Source organism: Sus scrofa, chromosome X (assembly GCF_000003025.6).
Source record: "Sus scrofa isolate TJ Tabasco breed Duroc chromosome X, Sscrofa11.1, whole genome shotgun sequence".
Lineage (NCBI taxonomy): Eukaryota > Metazoa > Chordata > Mammalia > Artiodactyla > Suidae > Sus > Sus scrofa.
Genome location: NC_010461.5, coordinates 17,900,325 through 17,917,693, shown reverse-complemented (window position 1 = coordinate 17,917,693; position 17,369 = coordinate 17,900,325). Strand labels below are relative to the sequence as shown.

General features: G+C 43.0%; 1 protein-coding gene across 1 annotated transcript in view; it reads left to right on the top strand.

Annotated features, from left to right (window-relative positions):
• The window catches only part of SMPX (small muscle protein, X-linked), a 49,177-nt gene that overhangs the window by 20,513 nt on the left and 11,295 nt on the right, over nucleotides 1-17,369 (top strand). Inside the window, 1 exon segment of the mRNA NM_001078687.2 lies at nucleotides 1,009-1,158. Coding sequence (NP_001072155.1) covers nucleotides 1,009-1,143 — 135 coding nt within the window. The 3' untranslated portion in view covers nucleotides 1,144-1,158.

The following is a 17,369-nucleotide window of genomic DNA, read 5'->3' as shown; positions in this document are numbered from 1 at the left end:
GTCACTCAATTATCCTCCCTGCAGGAAACTGATCAGTGAGGCGTGCTCTTGTGGCTGCCACAGAGATCAAATGTTCCTCCAACACTCTTGTTCCAAAGCCCTGGAGATTATGCCTGCCACCACTAGCAAATAGGAGGAAAGAACTAACCAGCAAGCTTCAGAAGTAATGAGATGGCGTTCTAGGAGCCTCACACAGCAATGGAGCTGTTAATATGTTTGTTTGGTGTGTGTACAAGGGGCACAGATTGGTCGCTATGGTACATGCTCGGGATTAATCAACTAAACAACAATCAACAAGCAGGCCTGTGCCCTTGCGTTTGTGTACCAGGCATTGGAGGAGCCATTAAAAAAAGTATAGGATGTGGTTTTGCCCTAAAGTGGCAACAATGCAGAAACATAAAATGACAGAAAATTTAAAATACTTTCCAAAGCGGGAGAGGAGAGCCAGGCCTCATCTGCTGCTCCCTCCCTCCTATCTCGCCCATATTCAAAGAGGTTTTGCTTATGTCAGTTTCCTTTGTTTATGCTTCTCAGAAATGTCATTGGAACAAAGGCTGGCGGCCATTGCACCCCAAATAAAAAAATGATCCTGGACCAAATCATTGTTAGAGCCAGCGGTGTACTAATAGCCCACACACCTCTGCCTTTCAGGCATATTATGATACCAAATTCAGTTTGATCTTGTAAGATGCTTCTCTTGGAAACACAAATCCTTATACCTAGTGGTCTTTTACATTAGTTATCAGACACTGAACGGTACTCTTATGTTTAAAGTCACGGGGAAATGACTTGTTTTCTTCTTTCAACTTTATTCCTTTACAAACTTTGGGAGATCTTTTTGGAAGTCTGAGGGTGTCACAACAGGACAAGAAAGAGTCACTCTGCTAGAACTAGACCTTGATATTATTCTTGTTTGAAATTTTTTCTGCTTCATGTCCGTCACCCAGAGGGACCCCATGTCTTTTAGGAATGAGCTGACTGACTCTCTCCTTTTTCTCCCCCCTTCAGGCTGTTCTTCCTACTTCAGATGAGGAGAAGAAGCCAATTCCAGGAGCAAAGAAACTCCCAGGACCTGCGGTCAACCTATCGGAGATCCAGAACATTAAAAGTGAACTGAAGTACGTCCCCAGAGCTGAACAGTAGTTGGAAGAAAAAAAGGTGAGTGAAAAACTATTTTCTTTGTCTCAAAAAGACCACTATAAAAACTGTTTACGGAAGCCTTCCGCCAAGGAGTCTGGAATTCCAGAAGTCTTTACTAAGTATCAGAGCCTTCAAGTTAGACCAGTATTTCTGGCGCAAAGGTTTTCTGGTATGTAAACCCAAGCTTTTACGCCCATCTTATTCCAAATCCAGTCAGAGGGCCATTGAGGCTATGTGCCTTCCACCCCCTTTCTGGTCACCTTTTTAATTAGGGAATGATGGAGTTGAGAGGGGAAAGACGCTTGGCTGGGGGCCTTGAGGAGCTTTTGATCTTGGCGCCCAGGGAGCCCTCCCTCATTGCATACCTATTTCCCCACCCAGATGTACCAAAGAGTGATGAGCTCCTTTCTGAGTTGGAGGATCAGAGGAGCAAGGAGCTAAGGAGGTTTGGTGGTAACCCAGGTAGAGGTAAGGCATACCGAGAGGACCCTGTGATGACCCTGGAGGTAGAGGAGGGAAGGGCAGGCTCAAACTCTACCTGTTACCCCAACAGGCGCTGCAAGCAGGGCCTGTGACTGTATTTTCATTTTAACCGGATCTGTTAAAAAAAATGTGAGTTCCTGTCATGGCTTAGCAGTCAAAAACCCAACTTGTAACCACGAGGACATGGGTTCAATCCCTGGCCGCACTCGGTGAGTTAAGAATCTAGCATTGCCATGAGCTGTGATGTAGGTCACAGATGCAGACACAGACACACTAATTAATTATCATGGGCCAGATACCGTGCGAAGAGCATTCCATCCATTGTTTCTTTAGGCCCCATGATACCCAGTATCACGGCTGCTCTCGAGATGAGGGTGCCTGCCCTCGAAGTCAGTGCTGCTACCTACTTAATATACTGCTTCACCCCTTCCTCACACAGTACCTTCCAGATAGATTGCACACTCCCTGGAAGTATTAGGGTGAAATCTTCTGACCACATAGGTGGCACAGCCAAGCAGAACAACGGGGCCCTACTGTGTCCTCGGTTAACACAATGAAGAGCAGGCGTTCTGTGAGACAATCCCCTGCGGGGTGGCAATGTTACTTGTGTCACCCTTTTGCTGATTTACTAGGACATGTGCGAGTAAGTTTTGTCGAAAAGGTTTCTTCGTAGTGCAGTGAAAGAGAGGAACTATTTCGAGTTAAAAGAACAGAGCAGTATCTAGTGTTTTCAACACAGTTACATGAAAGAACAAAGGAATAAGATTAAAACACAGTGGATTCTTTGACCATAGCGTGAATCCCAGGAAACTGGATGGGGACAAAGTGATGTGAGCAGGAACTGACTGGAAGCATGGCCACATACACGTGTTATTAATGATGACAGAATGAAACAAACTGATGACTAAGTATCGTTATGCTCAGTCCCGCTTGGGTTGCCAAACTGCGATGAAATATTCCAATATACTTGGGATGAAGCTGCAGAGCTTTCTTGTGAGAAGTCCCACAGAAGTGAAATGGACTTTTGGTAGCATTTCTTATCATCCTTCCAACAAGGCTGCTCAGTTAGACACATGAAATTTTAATGCAAACTTTAAAGGGTTTTGCCTTTATGAAATATGTGTTGACCTAAATTTAACCCCAGTTCCAGTTTCAGAAAAATTTGGTTTTGAAGATTCAAAGGAATCTGCTTTAAAATTAGTTCAGAGAGGATCTTGCAGTGTTATTCAGCAGTAAGGTTGATTCTGTAGCCTTGGATCTATGGTTATAGTGACAGGGAATAATACCAACTTGATAAAATATCAAAGAGGTATCAGAGTATCCAGAATACATTTTTATTACTTCATTTTCTAAGAGAAGGCTTTAATAATTCGTCTCTCCTGGACAAATTCTAATAATGCAAAGCTACTTAGAGAGACCCATTTGTCCTTATTCTACAGGAGTGGGAAAACCTAATTTGCAGAGGTAATTGATCAGAATTCCCAGTGAGTACAGTCATTGTTGTAAGCCAAGGAGTGAGCTTTATTTCTTGCAGGAGATATAGTAAGCTGGTTTGTTTTTGACTCATCAATTCGTCTGCAAATCTGTCAGATTTTGAGACTTCCATGGGCATGGTTTATAGTCACAGAGGGAGAACATTTCTTCATGTTGATTGATTCAGTCGACTTATAAGCAATAAATACCCTGACCAGCCATCATTTAGCCCCTCACTGGTTGGATTTGATTTTTTCCTTTTGGGGCCACCATGTATTGTTCAATGATTTAATCAAACAGATCACTGTTTGACAACTGAGTGAATAAGTCCATAGTACCCAACTACGAAAACCATAAGACTCAAAGTCTAGGTTATAACTGTTAGAATATTTTAGACATAAGACAGAGAAGCGCCTTCTGGCTAAGATCGGCACTTCCTTTTAAATGGGGTTTCAGATTCTTTCCTTGCCCTGTGTCATGGCTAGAACTGTTCATTAAAATCAATAAAAACACTATAGGACAAGAATCAGAAAGGCCAATGACTAGCCAGTTAGAGATCAGTAATCATGGCTTGTGGCAAAGGACTTAGAACATAGACCTCATCAGAAACCACAACCAGGCAACACGGAGACAGTACATACCAGGTTAAGACCAAGAGACAAAGGAGAATTCCAAATGGGGTCCTAATCCATCCTGGAACAGGCCAGGGTAGGAAAGGTCAGATGTTCAGCCAAGTACCTCTCAGGATTCTCCTGGCTATAATTTAAGGTGGCCAGATGGTGATTTAAGCAAGCTCAGGAGCCAGATGAAGAGACATGATCAGCAGCAAGGTCTGAAAACCAAGAGCCCTCCCACACTCCTATGCCTGCTTGTTTGCTGCATGATCAGGAATCCCTCATCTCATGGCCACCGTCAAAAGCCACTGCCAGCTTGTTTGCTTGTAGCTGCAGCAGATGCCACCTCAGACTTCACAGACAGGGTTCTGGGGAGCCTGGAGGAAGGCTAAGGACTGGTATCCAGTAGATTTGGCATCCACTTCTGCTCCCTCTCAACTCTCAGATCAGACCACAGGTGCCCAGTAAAGAACTTCTGTAATTAGCTTCTGTACCATGGGCACTTTCTTCATTCTGGTCCCTATACTCAGGATACTTACATCTTAATGGAAAGATAAAAATAAAGTACTTCAAAAAGTAGCTAACAATTCAAGAATTAGATAGCAGCTCAGTGATTCAAGATATCCTATGGCTGTTTGTGACCCACTAACAAATTAGGCAGTAGAGCAAAGCCCATGTCACAGCTTACTAGAGGAGGACCTCATTGTGATTTGGCGTCAGGGACAATTTCAAGAGGGTGATGGGGATAGAATGGTTTTAAAAGAGGCTCAGAAATAACCTCTGGACATAGGGAAATGTCCAGAGCATCATTAATGTACTAGCCTGCTGAGACCAAAGAGTTCCTTTTGGGCAATACTTTCTAGACTTTTGGGGCAGAGCAACATACCACAACCTGCCTGTACCATCTCTTCTCTTTTTTGCAGCAGTAAAAGAACTCAATGATAACAAAGAATTAGAGAGGAACAAAATAAGTATCTAAGTATTAGCAATGCAGCAATTATGAGCAAAATGACTAACAAAGATAAACCCTAAGAATAATTCTACAATTATGTTAATAAACAGAAAGACAGCAGCAAGTGAAAGCCCTGGGACCAATGAAGCACTAGAAAGAAATTGTTCTGAAGTTCCTCCCCTCTGTGTTCGACATTTCAGCACAGCCAATGTGTTGTGCACAATCAGACCTTATGATTATGGACTAAACGAGGGCTTTAAAATGCAAAGTTGTGATAATCCATAATAACTCACTTAGCAGCTTTTGGACATGTATATAACTGAAAGTATATGGAACTGATTCTCATTTTCCTGTAAGAAATGGGGAAAGCATTTGCATTTTGGAAACAGGGAGTCTTTTGAAGTCACCCCATGGTCATTGGACCATACTTTGAGAAAGAGTGCCCTAGGACAATAAATAAGAGTGAATTGGAATGATCTCCAAGTCTTGTAAGCCATAAGCAGCCACATGCTCTAAAGTTAGTCTCTATTCCATACTCGCATTGGCTAACCAGTCTTGATTCTAGATTTTGTAGATTTAAAAAGAACTATAGTAATGCCCTGTAGTGGGAGGCATGCCTTCTACATCCAGCCCTCTGCCCTACCCTGGCGTCTTTTGTTTATACTGTCACAATCCTTACCAAAGTGATGTATAACTTTTATTTTCTTTTTGTTTCTTTTTTTGTTGTTGTTGCTTTTTAGGGCTGCAACCGCAGCATACAGAAGTTCCCAGGCTAGGGATTGAATCAGAGCTGCCGGCCTACACCACAGCCACAGCAATGCCATATCCTTAACCCACTGAGAAGTGCCAGGGATCGAAGCTATATCTTCATGGATACTAGTTGGCTTCGTTACTGCTGAGCCATGAAAGGAACTCCAGGTTTTCTTTTTTATTTTCTTCATGATGCCAGGATATAGCTTCTTAAAGGCTGGGACATCTGATACATCTTGAGCACACATGCTTTGTTACTAGCGCCCTGACCACAGTAAGTCCAGTGTCCCCTAGAAATGTGTTCTTGTAGACTTTCCGAGTCTTTGAATTCTCAGATAGATTACTGCTTAAAAGCTAGCCTAGCTTCTCTCTTAAGGACTGAAAGTAACACTGTGACCATGATCAGTAAAGAGCTCAGAAATTTGACTTTAATTATTTGATTATAACTATTCCTCTGGGAAACTGAAAAATTAGGGAAAATGTCAAGTTTAGCTCATCAACCTCAAAAGGGGAGAAAATATGTAAATCCAGAAGAAAGAAATTTAATTTTCATGAGTTCTTTGGCTTTATTTTTCAAAGAACATCTATGTCCAGATAAGACATATTTTCCAACCAATCATCCAGAGAGATGCCATCTCTGTTAGAGGAGAACATAAGGTGTGTATTACTCTTAAATGTTAAGCATTATGCATCATGGTCTATCTTGCTGATTCAAAGGCTAATTTCAAAAATGCTGGCAGAAGGGCAAATTGATATACTCAGACAGTTGATGAAGTGTGTTTAGCACTGAACAACAGACCTCCAAAAGACATGAAAAAAAAAAGCTGACAGAATTGAAGGGAGAAATAAACAACTGGATGATAATAGCAGACAACTTCTGCAATACTTCACTTTCAACAGTGAATCAAGCAACTAGACAGAAGATGAAAAAGGAAATTATCTCCATCTGTTTGGGCCAGTATAAAAGAATACCATAGACTGGGTGGTTTATAAACAACTGAAATTCATTTCTCACAGTTCTAGAGACTGAGGAGTCCAAAGTCAAGGCACAGCAGATTTGGGGCCTGGTGAGAACTTGCTTCCTGGTTTATAGGTAGCCATCTTCTCTCAGTGTTCTCACACGGCAAGGAAGCTCTCTGGAGTTTCTTTTATAAGGGCACTAATTCCCATTAATGAGGGATCCACCCTTATGACCTCTTCACCTTCACAAAAGCTCAACCTCCTAATAACATCGCACTGTGGATTAGGTTTCAAGAGATGAATTTGAGGGAGGGCATGACATAGACATTCAGTCTATAGCAGAAATAGAAAACTTGAGCAACACTACAAATCAGCTAGACATAACTGACATCAGCAGAACATTCCACCCAACAACAGCAGAGTACACATTCTTCTCAAGTACACATATGACACATTGTCCAGGACTGTTTTCATGTTAGACCATGAAACAAATCTCAGTAAATTTCCAAGGGCCAAACTCATGGCAATTATGTTCGTAGACTACAATGGAATAAAATTAGAAATCAGTAACAGAAAGAAGTTTGGGAAATTTACAAGTTATAGTACTTAAACAACACACTCCTAAATAACCAGTGAGTCAAAGAAGAAATCACAAGGGAAATTAGAAAATACTTTGGGAGTTCCCCTAGTGGTGCAGTGGTTAACGAATCCGACTAGGAACCATGAGGTTGCGGGTTCGGTCCCTGCCCTTGCTCAGTGGGTTAAGGATCCGGCGTTGCTGTGAGCTGTGGTGTAGGTCGCAGACGCGGCTCGGATCCCGCGTTGCTGTGGCTCTGGCGTAGGCCGGTGGCTACAGCTCTGATTCGACCCCTAGCCTGGGAACCTCCATATGCCGCGGGAGCGGCCCAAAGAAATAGCAAAAAGAAAAAAAAAAAAAAGAAAGAAAAAAAAATACTTTGATACAAATGAAAATACAAGATACCAAACTGTGGCATGTAGCAAAAACACTGCTTAGAGAGAAATTAATAGTTGTAAATGCCTATGTTAAAAAAGAAGAAATAGCTCAAATCAATAACCAACCAATCGGAGTTCCCGTCATGGCTCAGTGGTTAACAAATCGACTAGGAACCATGAGGTTGCAGGTTCGGTCCCTGGCCTTGCTCAGTGGGTTAAGGATCCACCATTGCCTTGAGCTGTGGTGTAGGTCGCAGACGTGACTCGAATTTACCGGCAGCTACAGCTCTGATTCGACCCCTAGCCTGGGAACCTCCATATGCTGTGGGAGTGGCCCAAGAATTGGCAAACAAACAAACAAACAAACAAAACCCAATCAATCAAGTCAACATTAGCAGCTCCACATTTGGGGACCATGCCCTTCATCATCTGAGAGCAAGCTTAACCCATATCTACATAAATGGCAGATGATGAAGCTGATGCATGAACGGGAAACATCAGCTCTTTCAGTTAAAATGTACTAAAAAAATCTATTTGTATAAACACTATAATAGAAGCTGGGACATAAAAAGTAATCACCTATAAGATCACCAATTAGCATAATACGTTGGTATTTTCCCTTCTAGTCTTTCCCCCTGCATTTACATGTGGGATGCAGTATGACTGAATTGCTAAAAATATGAGGCTTGAGGTCATGAAGACTTGGTCTCTTCTACCTTTGCAACTTTGAGCTCCATGTCTTTATTTCCTTGTTTCATAAAAAGTAGAAAATGGTATCTTCCTCATAGGGTTTAGGATTAGGGAGACGTGAAGGATTAAAGGATGCATTTTAAAAACTATCTCCAGGAGTTCTCACTGTGGCACAATGGAATCTGCCCTGTCTTGGGAGCGCTGGGATGAAGGTTCAATCCCTGGCCCGGTGCAGTGGGTTAAGGATCTGGCATTGCCATAGCTGCGGCTTAGGTCACAACTACAGCTCAAATCTGATCCCTGGCCTGGGAACTCCATATGCCATGGGGCAGCCAAAAAAATAAAATAAGAAGTATGTCCAGGGATAGCATCTGGGAACTGGTTCTCCTCTTGCTTTTTTCTCACATAGCATCATTCACAGTACATGTATGGTCTTGTATCTTGCTTTTCTACTTTACATTTTGTCGTAAGAGCATTTTTCCAGTGTTATTGAAAAATAATTGACATCACTATGTATGTTTAAGGAATAGAGCTTGATGGTTTCGCTTGCATATATTGTGAAATGACTAGAGAAATCGGTTCAACTAATATTCAGCATCTCATATAGATGACGGTAAAAATGAAAGAAAGAAAATACATTTTGTCCTTGTGATGAGAACTCTTAGGATTTACTCTCTTAACTTTCCTATGTATCACACAGCAGTGTTAACTCTAGTTACCATGTTGTACATTACATCCCTAATGCTTATTTATCTTTTAACTGGAAATTTGTAACTTTTGACCACCATCCTCCAATTCCCCCTCCCACCCTCTGCCTCTGGTAAACCACATATCTGATCTTTTTAAGCATGTGTGTGTGTTAGATTCCACATATAAGTGAGATCATATAGTATTTGTCTTTCTCTATCAGAAGAATTTATGTTACTTTGTAGCTTTCAGAATTAAGATGATTTATTTCTCATAGTCTTTGACTTAACATGACTTCATAACCTTTTCCCTCTGTCAAAAGACAGAGGACTGTTTATTGTTTTACCTAGAACTAAACTTTAAAAAAAAAAAAAAAAAACCCGAACAACTTCTCCAAATATCTTCTCTGTGGTCTGCTGGAAAATTTTTGTCCTCAATTTTGAAATGTTCCCTGCTTTGACCCAATTACAGAAGCTCTATTTACTTTCTTTGAAGGAAATTTTTTATGCTGAGATTTTTTCACTCTCTAGTGAAGCCACATTTCTTTTGATTTGTGATGTTCTTTTTTCCCCTCCTGCTCCCCACTTGGTTACGATAAAGATGAGTTTTGCAGTGGTTCTGAACTGCATCAAGGTTTTATTCATTTGTTAACCTGCCTGGCAAAGCTATTATTCTAGGCCCTGGTTATAGCCTGTGTGGGAGTAAAGTACTCTTGAGGGTGAACATGAGGAGCCTTTGAGCCGATTCTGGCAGTTGCTTTAAGAGCCTCTCTACAGCAAACACACAGAAGCGACCTGGATGGTTTCTATTAAAACAGATGTCTGGAGGGCCTAGTGTGTGAATTCTCTGGAGGAATTTGGAATTGGTGGGAGTAGATCTGAGCCCAGAGAAGCCCATCTGCTCTGGACAGCTCGCTAAAAGGAAGAGGTGACTCAGGACCCAATTTTTAGAACCTTGTACTCCCACATGTAGATTTCTACGGGCTAAAGGACAGTTACCACTGGCACTTGCCCTGCTTCCCAAGCAATGGAACTCATTTCCCCCATCCCAGTGGTTCTGGGGGCAGAGGGCAATGTCTGGAGACAGTTTGAGTTGTCACAGCTTGGGGGCGGTATGGGTAGCTATTGTCATCCAGTGGGGAGTTTCCAAGGATGCTGGTAAATGTCCCACGAGAGCCAGGACTGCACCCGCCTCTCCAAAGCAAGGAATTATCCAGCCCTCAATGTTAGTTGTGCTAAGAGTAAGTAACCTTGATTGATCTACTTGAAAGTTTGGTGTCAGGACCAACTTGCAAGCGTTCCTTTCCAAGCAATCACAGCATTGCATTTTACAGAAATGAAAACATTAATAAAAAGAAAGGTAATTGCCCAATATTTATAGTCTCTTCACATTAATCAGAGACTCCGTAATCAAGCACTCTTAAACATGATTCTATTGTCAAACTGGTAAACTAAATAGGTATATGGTATATATGGAATTGTGGTATAAGGCCTTAAACATGACACTTTTTGGTAGGTTATTTTCTCATCTCAAATGTATCAGAAAGCAGTAGGTTATCTCAGCAGCTCATCAAGTCTTTTAAAATATGAATGTTATGCATTAGTAATCATCAGCACCAATATCAATGTCATCATTTTTATTGTCATTGTTAGCGGTTATTATAAGCTCGTGATAATGCCTGACACTGTGCCCCTCGCTTCACTTCCATCACTTCACTTACTCCTCATGCATGGAATATATACTGGTTGCCTATTTCATTTATGGGGGAAAGAAGGCTGCGAGAGTTTGTGTAACTTGACCAAAGTCATCCAGCTTGTAAGTCACAGAGGGAAGATGCCAATGTCATCTGTCATACTCCACAGCCAGCCCTTTTAATCACCATCACTGACTGCATTCTTTAAAAATGTTCTTTTAGTTGTGGTCTTCTGGGCTTTGCCAATATTTCACTGTGCTAGGTCACAGTAAGACAAGCAAAGGCTTAAAGAGGCTGCAGAAACTGTCATCTCCACAAAAAAGTGACACCACAACCTGTTGGTTTCTTTTTTCTTTCATTCATTCATGCATTCATCCATTCAGTCATTCGACCAGCATCTATCAAGCATAAAGCATGCACCAGGAGCCAAGGGTATCCGCTTTGAGGGTTCAAATACAAATCAAGGCGTCTACCCAGGGTCAGGTGAATGGGAAAAACACTGCCTAGAAGCCCTAATAATTTGCTTTAAGGGTCTCGAAAAAAGGAAGGGTTAATTAACCTCCATCAAGAGAGAAAGCCTGAGAGAGAGCAGGACTGAGAGAAAGGCAAAGGAAGTGAAGGAAAGGAGGAAAAGGCGGGGAGGAGGAAGGAGAAGGGACAGAACAGTAGCCACCCCGCCTGATCCTGGCACGGTGGAGCCCTGGCCGGGTGCTGACAAAACCGCAGCAGAGGAAGGCCAGGCCTCTGCAGAGCCCGCCTCTGCTCTGGGGATGAGCTAGGGCTTGGCAGGCCTCACTGTGTCATCAAGAGGCAGCCGTCTCCTACCCAGGAAGCCTTTTCTCTCATTCCTTCTCACGCTGTGTGCAGCCCACGCAGAAACTGGGGAAGTGAATTCCAGGCTGTCTAATCGGGCTTGGCTGCATCGTGACAAGGCTGCTAGTTTTAACTCCCCCCCACACGTTGTGGCATTTGAGAAGGAGCAGGAATCACGAGGAGCAAATCAAGACTTGCACATTTAACTTGTACTCCCTCACCACTGCTCCCTGCCCGCGAACTGATCATTCCCCAGCCTCCGGTTTAAGGTCAGTCAACCAACTTCTCACTGAGGGACATTTCTGTTAAGCAGCAGACAGATAGGAGTTGCTTTGGTCCAGGCAGGTGGCACGAAGGCTGCTCAGAACAATTCATCTTGACTGCTGGAAAAACAGCACTAAGCAAGCATGTCCTACTGCCCGGAAGACACTGGATGCCTTCTCGAAAGGACAGTGGCTCTTCCTTCCACCCTAGAAAACACGCCCTGATGTGTCACAGGCACAGCCAATTCCTTAACACATAATACACATTTTCCTGACTCTCTCTTGCCTGAGCCCCACTCTTGGATACAAAGGACAGGAATCATGGCTGCCCTTTGGTTCCACAGGCAACAATGCCTGAAAACTCTCCAAATGGGGTTATTAAATTCTGAGTGTTCAAACAGCCATTTATTCAGACTCGATTAATTTTCAGTTCCTGATCCTTTTGTACATGGGCTACCTGGAATTTACTTTGGCTGAAGTAACCTTTTTCTTCGGAAGCAAGGTAACATCATGAGCTGTATTTGAGTGGCAAGAATTAAAGTACTGGAATGAATTCACTCCTGGAATAAGTGAACATCTGTGCACCTACTACATGCCAGGCACAACCACATCCGTGGTAGCTGATATAAGACAATGTCCCTGGAGGGACTCACAGTTTAGGTGGGAGTGAATGTGAGGGGATGTTAGCACGTAATGGCTGGAGCGGGAAGGAAAAAACAAGACTTGGTCTTTAAAGACAAGTGACAAAGATTCTAGACAGGATGTTGGAAAATAGACCTTCTACTGGGAGAAGGTTGAAGAGCATACACGTTAGGGGTGAAGAAGGCATAGGTTCATAGACTGGCTTTACTATTCTCTTGGTCAGTGATCTGGATCATCACTGTTTTTCTGAAAAGTGAGAAAAGTACCTATCTCGTGGGGTGATTTTGCCCCCCGCCATAAAGGACGTTTAGCAACGACTGGAGACAATTTTTGTTGTCACAACTAAGGGTGGGTACTATTGACAACTAGTGGGCAGAGGCCAGGGATGCCACGAACATTCTACAATGTGCAGGACTGTCCCCCTCCCCGCAAGAAATGTCAATAGCATCGAGGTTGAGAAACTCCAAATTACGTACATAATGTGTACAAAGGCCCCAGTAGAGCAGTAGCTACTGTTATTACTAACGATAGCCTGTTACCATGGGAAGGAACTTAAGACACTGAGCACTGGACGTGCTGGACAGAGTGGGACACACTTGCGCTCCACTTCTGGCTAGGTCATGTAGTAAGTCTGTGACCTTGGGCATGTTCCTGACCATTCTGAGCCACGTCTATAAATAGGAATGATAATTCCGACCTTGAGAGGCAACCGTAAAGACAGTGAGTTGGCTCTGATGGGGCACCTGGCGCAAACTGGCATCCAGAAAGTGTTTCTTCCCTGTGTGGTCCTCACAAACTTGCCCATGCCCTCTGCTCTCTGCCCCTTTCTTTCTTCCAAGGGCAAGGGTTGGTTGGTTGGATTTTAAATGAAATAGTCTCTGAAAAGTAGCTCTATTTTCCCAGCGAATATTAAAAAGCCCACTGAAAAGGAAAACCCATTCATTGTGACTAATCTGAGCTCACGGAGGCCCTTGTAAGCACCTGGGAGAACCTCTGTCTTCAGTCACCTCCCACCTTGAAGGATTTGAGCAGGAACCAGTTCCTGAGGTGATTTCCAACCTGCAAGTACCCTCTTCTTCCTGGAGGAGGCGCTGCAGTCCCATTTTTCACAACCTGCGGCAGTGCCTGTTGCCAAAGCCCTTGTCTGGAGACAGCAGAATCACAAACAATTCGCTTGAGCACTTTCATTTGATTTTGGAGACTTCAATGCGTTTCCACCTCCTCCTGGCCACTTTTAACTACCGAATATGTCTGGTTTGTAATTTCTGATTTTGCTTTGAAGAAAATCAGTTTTAGAAATATTTAGAGAGTCAAGCTGTGATTCTCTTACTATAAAGGAAAAGTGCAACAATGCATTTCAGACACCATTGTATTGAGCATTCTGGATGGGCTTGATGGCCAAAAAGAGAGGCATCTCAGCTTTTAGGTAGTCCCTTGTACACAGTTTGTGTACTATTGAAGTCTGGTTCAGAAACTCAAACAAGATCCCATGTTGATCTAAACATCTGGAAATGCCCTTGTGTTCTCTTTATGACATCCTGTCCTGGCTTCTGCCCCATTCCCATCCAATTTCCACTTCTTGGTACTCTCTAGGAATGTTTTCTCCCTCTTTCTGATGTTACTTAATTTGATATTTAAGTCATGTCTGCTTTGCAGTAAGAGTGAAACAGGTAGGCAGTCAGTAATAAATACAGGTGCCACATAACATGGCAGCTTGGAGACTCAGTGAAATGGCCACTTCAGGGGGCATCATGAACCAGGCAATGAGGAAGGCTTACTTGGAGTTTTGTGGCAAAAACTAAATCCCATCTTTTAGCTAGAAGCTGCTTGTAGTAATAATATTAACAAGCCCTTGCACTTGGTTTGAAAGATCCCAAAGTCCTTGTGTGTTCATTCTCTTTCAAGGCTCACAAGAGTTCCAGGTAGGGCAGGAATTGAATTATTTGCACTTCATTCTTATGTGACTTCCACCTTCACCCAGGGTGGAAGATTGTGGGGTGTAGCATCGTGTCCCTCAAGAGAAAGTTCATTTTAAGACTAATTATTAATTAAGTCCAGTTAAGTCTAGCTATAGAAAATGAGTGTGATCCCTTTTAATCAGAAAAGCAGGTTCACCATGGAGTCCGTAACGGGTGCCAAGGAGGGGTTAAACAGGGCAGATAATGGCTCTGCTTATACCCAGAGGGACTTTTCTTAATGGCACAGAAAGAAAGCTAGGATTAAACTACCCATTTGTATCTACAGATATATTTAAAAGGAAAGGTATTCTTTCAATTTCCATTTCTATTTGTTATTTTCTTGCTGTTTAATTTTTAAAAATCATACTATATCACTTATATATTTACAATGTACATACATGCACATACATACATATTTGATCCTGGAATTGGAAAATTAGATTGAAATGTCTTAATTTCAGAAAGACCAGGTGGCGGGAGTTCCCATTGTGGCTGAGCAATAACATACTTGACTAGTATCCATAAAGAGTTTGATCCCTGGCCTCGCTCAGTGGGTTAAGGATCCGGCGTTGCCATGAACTGTGGTGTAGGTCACAGACATGGCTCATATCTGGAGTTGCTGTGGCTGTGGTGTAGGCCAGCAGCTATAGCTCCTATTCGATTCCTAGCCTGGGTGCTTCCATATGCTGCACCTGCAGCCCTAAAAAGACCAAAAGAAAAAAAAAAAAGAAAGAAAAAAGAAAATCAAAAGAAAAAAAAAAGACAGAAAGAAAAGAAAAACAAAGACCAACCAGGTGGCAAACAAATCCACCTGAGAAAAACTTCACCTTAAGATACCCTCAAATCCTCACCCTAAAGGCCAACTCTTCTGGAAAGCTCTCCATTGTCAGCAACAGCCAAGAAATGGCATCCCAGATTCCCTGCAGAATTATATATGAAATTTACTGCTGGTTATCTGTCAGGGGAGAGGGAGCCTGGGAGTCATTCTGAGCCAAATCCAATCCAGTTATGGGCCAATTATAGACCTGCTTCCACTGCCAGGAGCAGTCTACACCACCAACTGAGCTGGTCTCAGAGTCCCTGGCTGGCAAGGAATCCCAGTGCATGGCAAGAGCTTGTGGCCCAGAGAAGACAAAACAGCTGATAATGGTCAGAGACCAGACCAGATGGTAAATGCAATTGCATTGGAATGACCCCTGATCCTCCCTATCGCCTCACTGCTATCCCTTCATAATGGACTCCAGACTCTCCTTTCTCCTGGGTGGCACCCTTTCTCACTAGGTGATCCAATGATGAAATGCTGAGAGGTGATGGCAGGGATCTGCTGCTGTACGTGGGGTCGAGCTGCTGCGATCCTGCAGTCTTGGCCCTGGTGCTAACCAGGAGCACAGTGCCTGGGTACCCACATCATCGCTGATAACTGCACTGAACATGTAGGACCTAAAATGCCCACAAATTTGAGTTAAAAAGTTGTATTATATAAAAATAAAGCTCTCTTTATTAAAAATCCAAACAATTTTGCAAATTTTGGCTGGCACTTCCAACTGACTGAGATCATTTCAGGTCTGCATTCTAGCATCCAATAGTGTAGTTATTTCTCCAGGCTGGCTTTGCATGTCTGATCTGCCAATTTGAGAAACAAGCTTGTCCCTATATTTAACTGAGCTCTTGAGGAGAGCGGGGACAAGGTAGCACCAAGGACAGCATCCTGTGGGCTGTGGCCATGGAAACTCTTCAGATTGGCCTAGAGCAGTGGTTCTCAAACTTTCTTGTCCATGGGCATCATCTGGAGGGCTCCCTGAAACTTAGATTGCTGGGCCCCACCCCTGAGTTTCTAATTCGGTAGATCAGAAGTGGGCTCAAGAAGTTGCATTTCTGACACATTACCATGGGCTGCTGCTGCTGGTTTGGGGATCATACTTTGAGAACCACTGACCTAGCGCCATCAATCTAAATTGTTTGGATCTAGAGCTCCCACTGTGGCTCAGCGGTAATGAACCCAAGTGGTATCTGTGAGGACACAGGCTCGATCCCTGGCCTTTCTTAGTGGGTTAAGGATCTGGCATTGCCACGAGCTGTGGTGTAGGTTGCAGATGCGGCTCGGATCTGGCATTGCTGTGGCTGTGGTGTAGGCTGGCAGCTATAGCTCCGATTCGACCCCTAGCCTGGGAACTTCCATGTGCTGTTGGTGTGGCCCTAAAACACAAAAATAATAATAATAACAAATTGTCTAGGTCTGGACATTCCAAATCCCCTAACTATCCCATCACCTACTCCATAGTTTTATAGCTAGTACCCGAAGATAGAGTGAGCAACTTGGCCAAATTTCCTTGCTGAAATTCAGATAGACAATGTATCAATGAAGCAGCCATCATGACTGCTTATAATAGTGCTTCCAAGGGTCAGGCAGTGTTCTAAGCATTTTACCTTCTAATTCTTAAATAAGTCAGTATATTTAAGACCTATATTTTACAGGTGAGAAAACTGAGGCACAGAGAAGTTACATGAATTCCCCAAGGTGGCACAACTAGACAGTGGGGCAGCCAGAATTCAAATCCAGGCTGTCTGGTTCTTAACCATTGGTTCAGGCTGATTCTCCATGTGGCAGACAGAGTAATCCATGGGGGTGAAGTGTGCTGTGTAAATTATCTGGGATAATTGTAATGTAATGCATGAGGAATTCTGCCTTCAATTTACCTACCAATCACTTAACCTCACTGATACAGCATTAATTTCGGTAACTATTAAGTTCTAACACTGCTACATTCCAAGGGGATAGCAAACCAGGGTCCAAGGGCCAAACACAGCCCACCTCTTGGTTTTATTTTTAAACTTTCTATTTTGAGATAATTTTATCTTTTTTTTTTTTTTGTCTTTTTAGGGCCGCACCCGCAGCATATGGAGGTTCCCAGGCTAGGGGTCCAATCAGAGCTACAGCTGCTGGCCTGTGCAACAGCCGCAGCAATGTAAATCTGAGCCGTGTCTGCGACCTACACCACAGCTCACGGCAACATTGGATCCTTAACCCAATGAGCGAGGCCAGGGATCGAACCCACAACCTCATGGATACTAATCAGATTTGTTTCTGCTGAGCAACAAACGGGAACTCCATTGATTTTATTTTTACACTTTTTGAGCTAATTTTAGATTCACATGCAGTTGTAAGAAATAATACAGAGATCTCAGGGTGCAATGATGGGGAAAAGAGAAGAGGAATCATTTTTCCGATCTCTCTAGAAATATTTCTAAGGAAGGCCTTACCAAGTTTCAAATATATGCAAAGACCAAAAAGCCAGG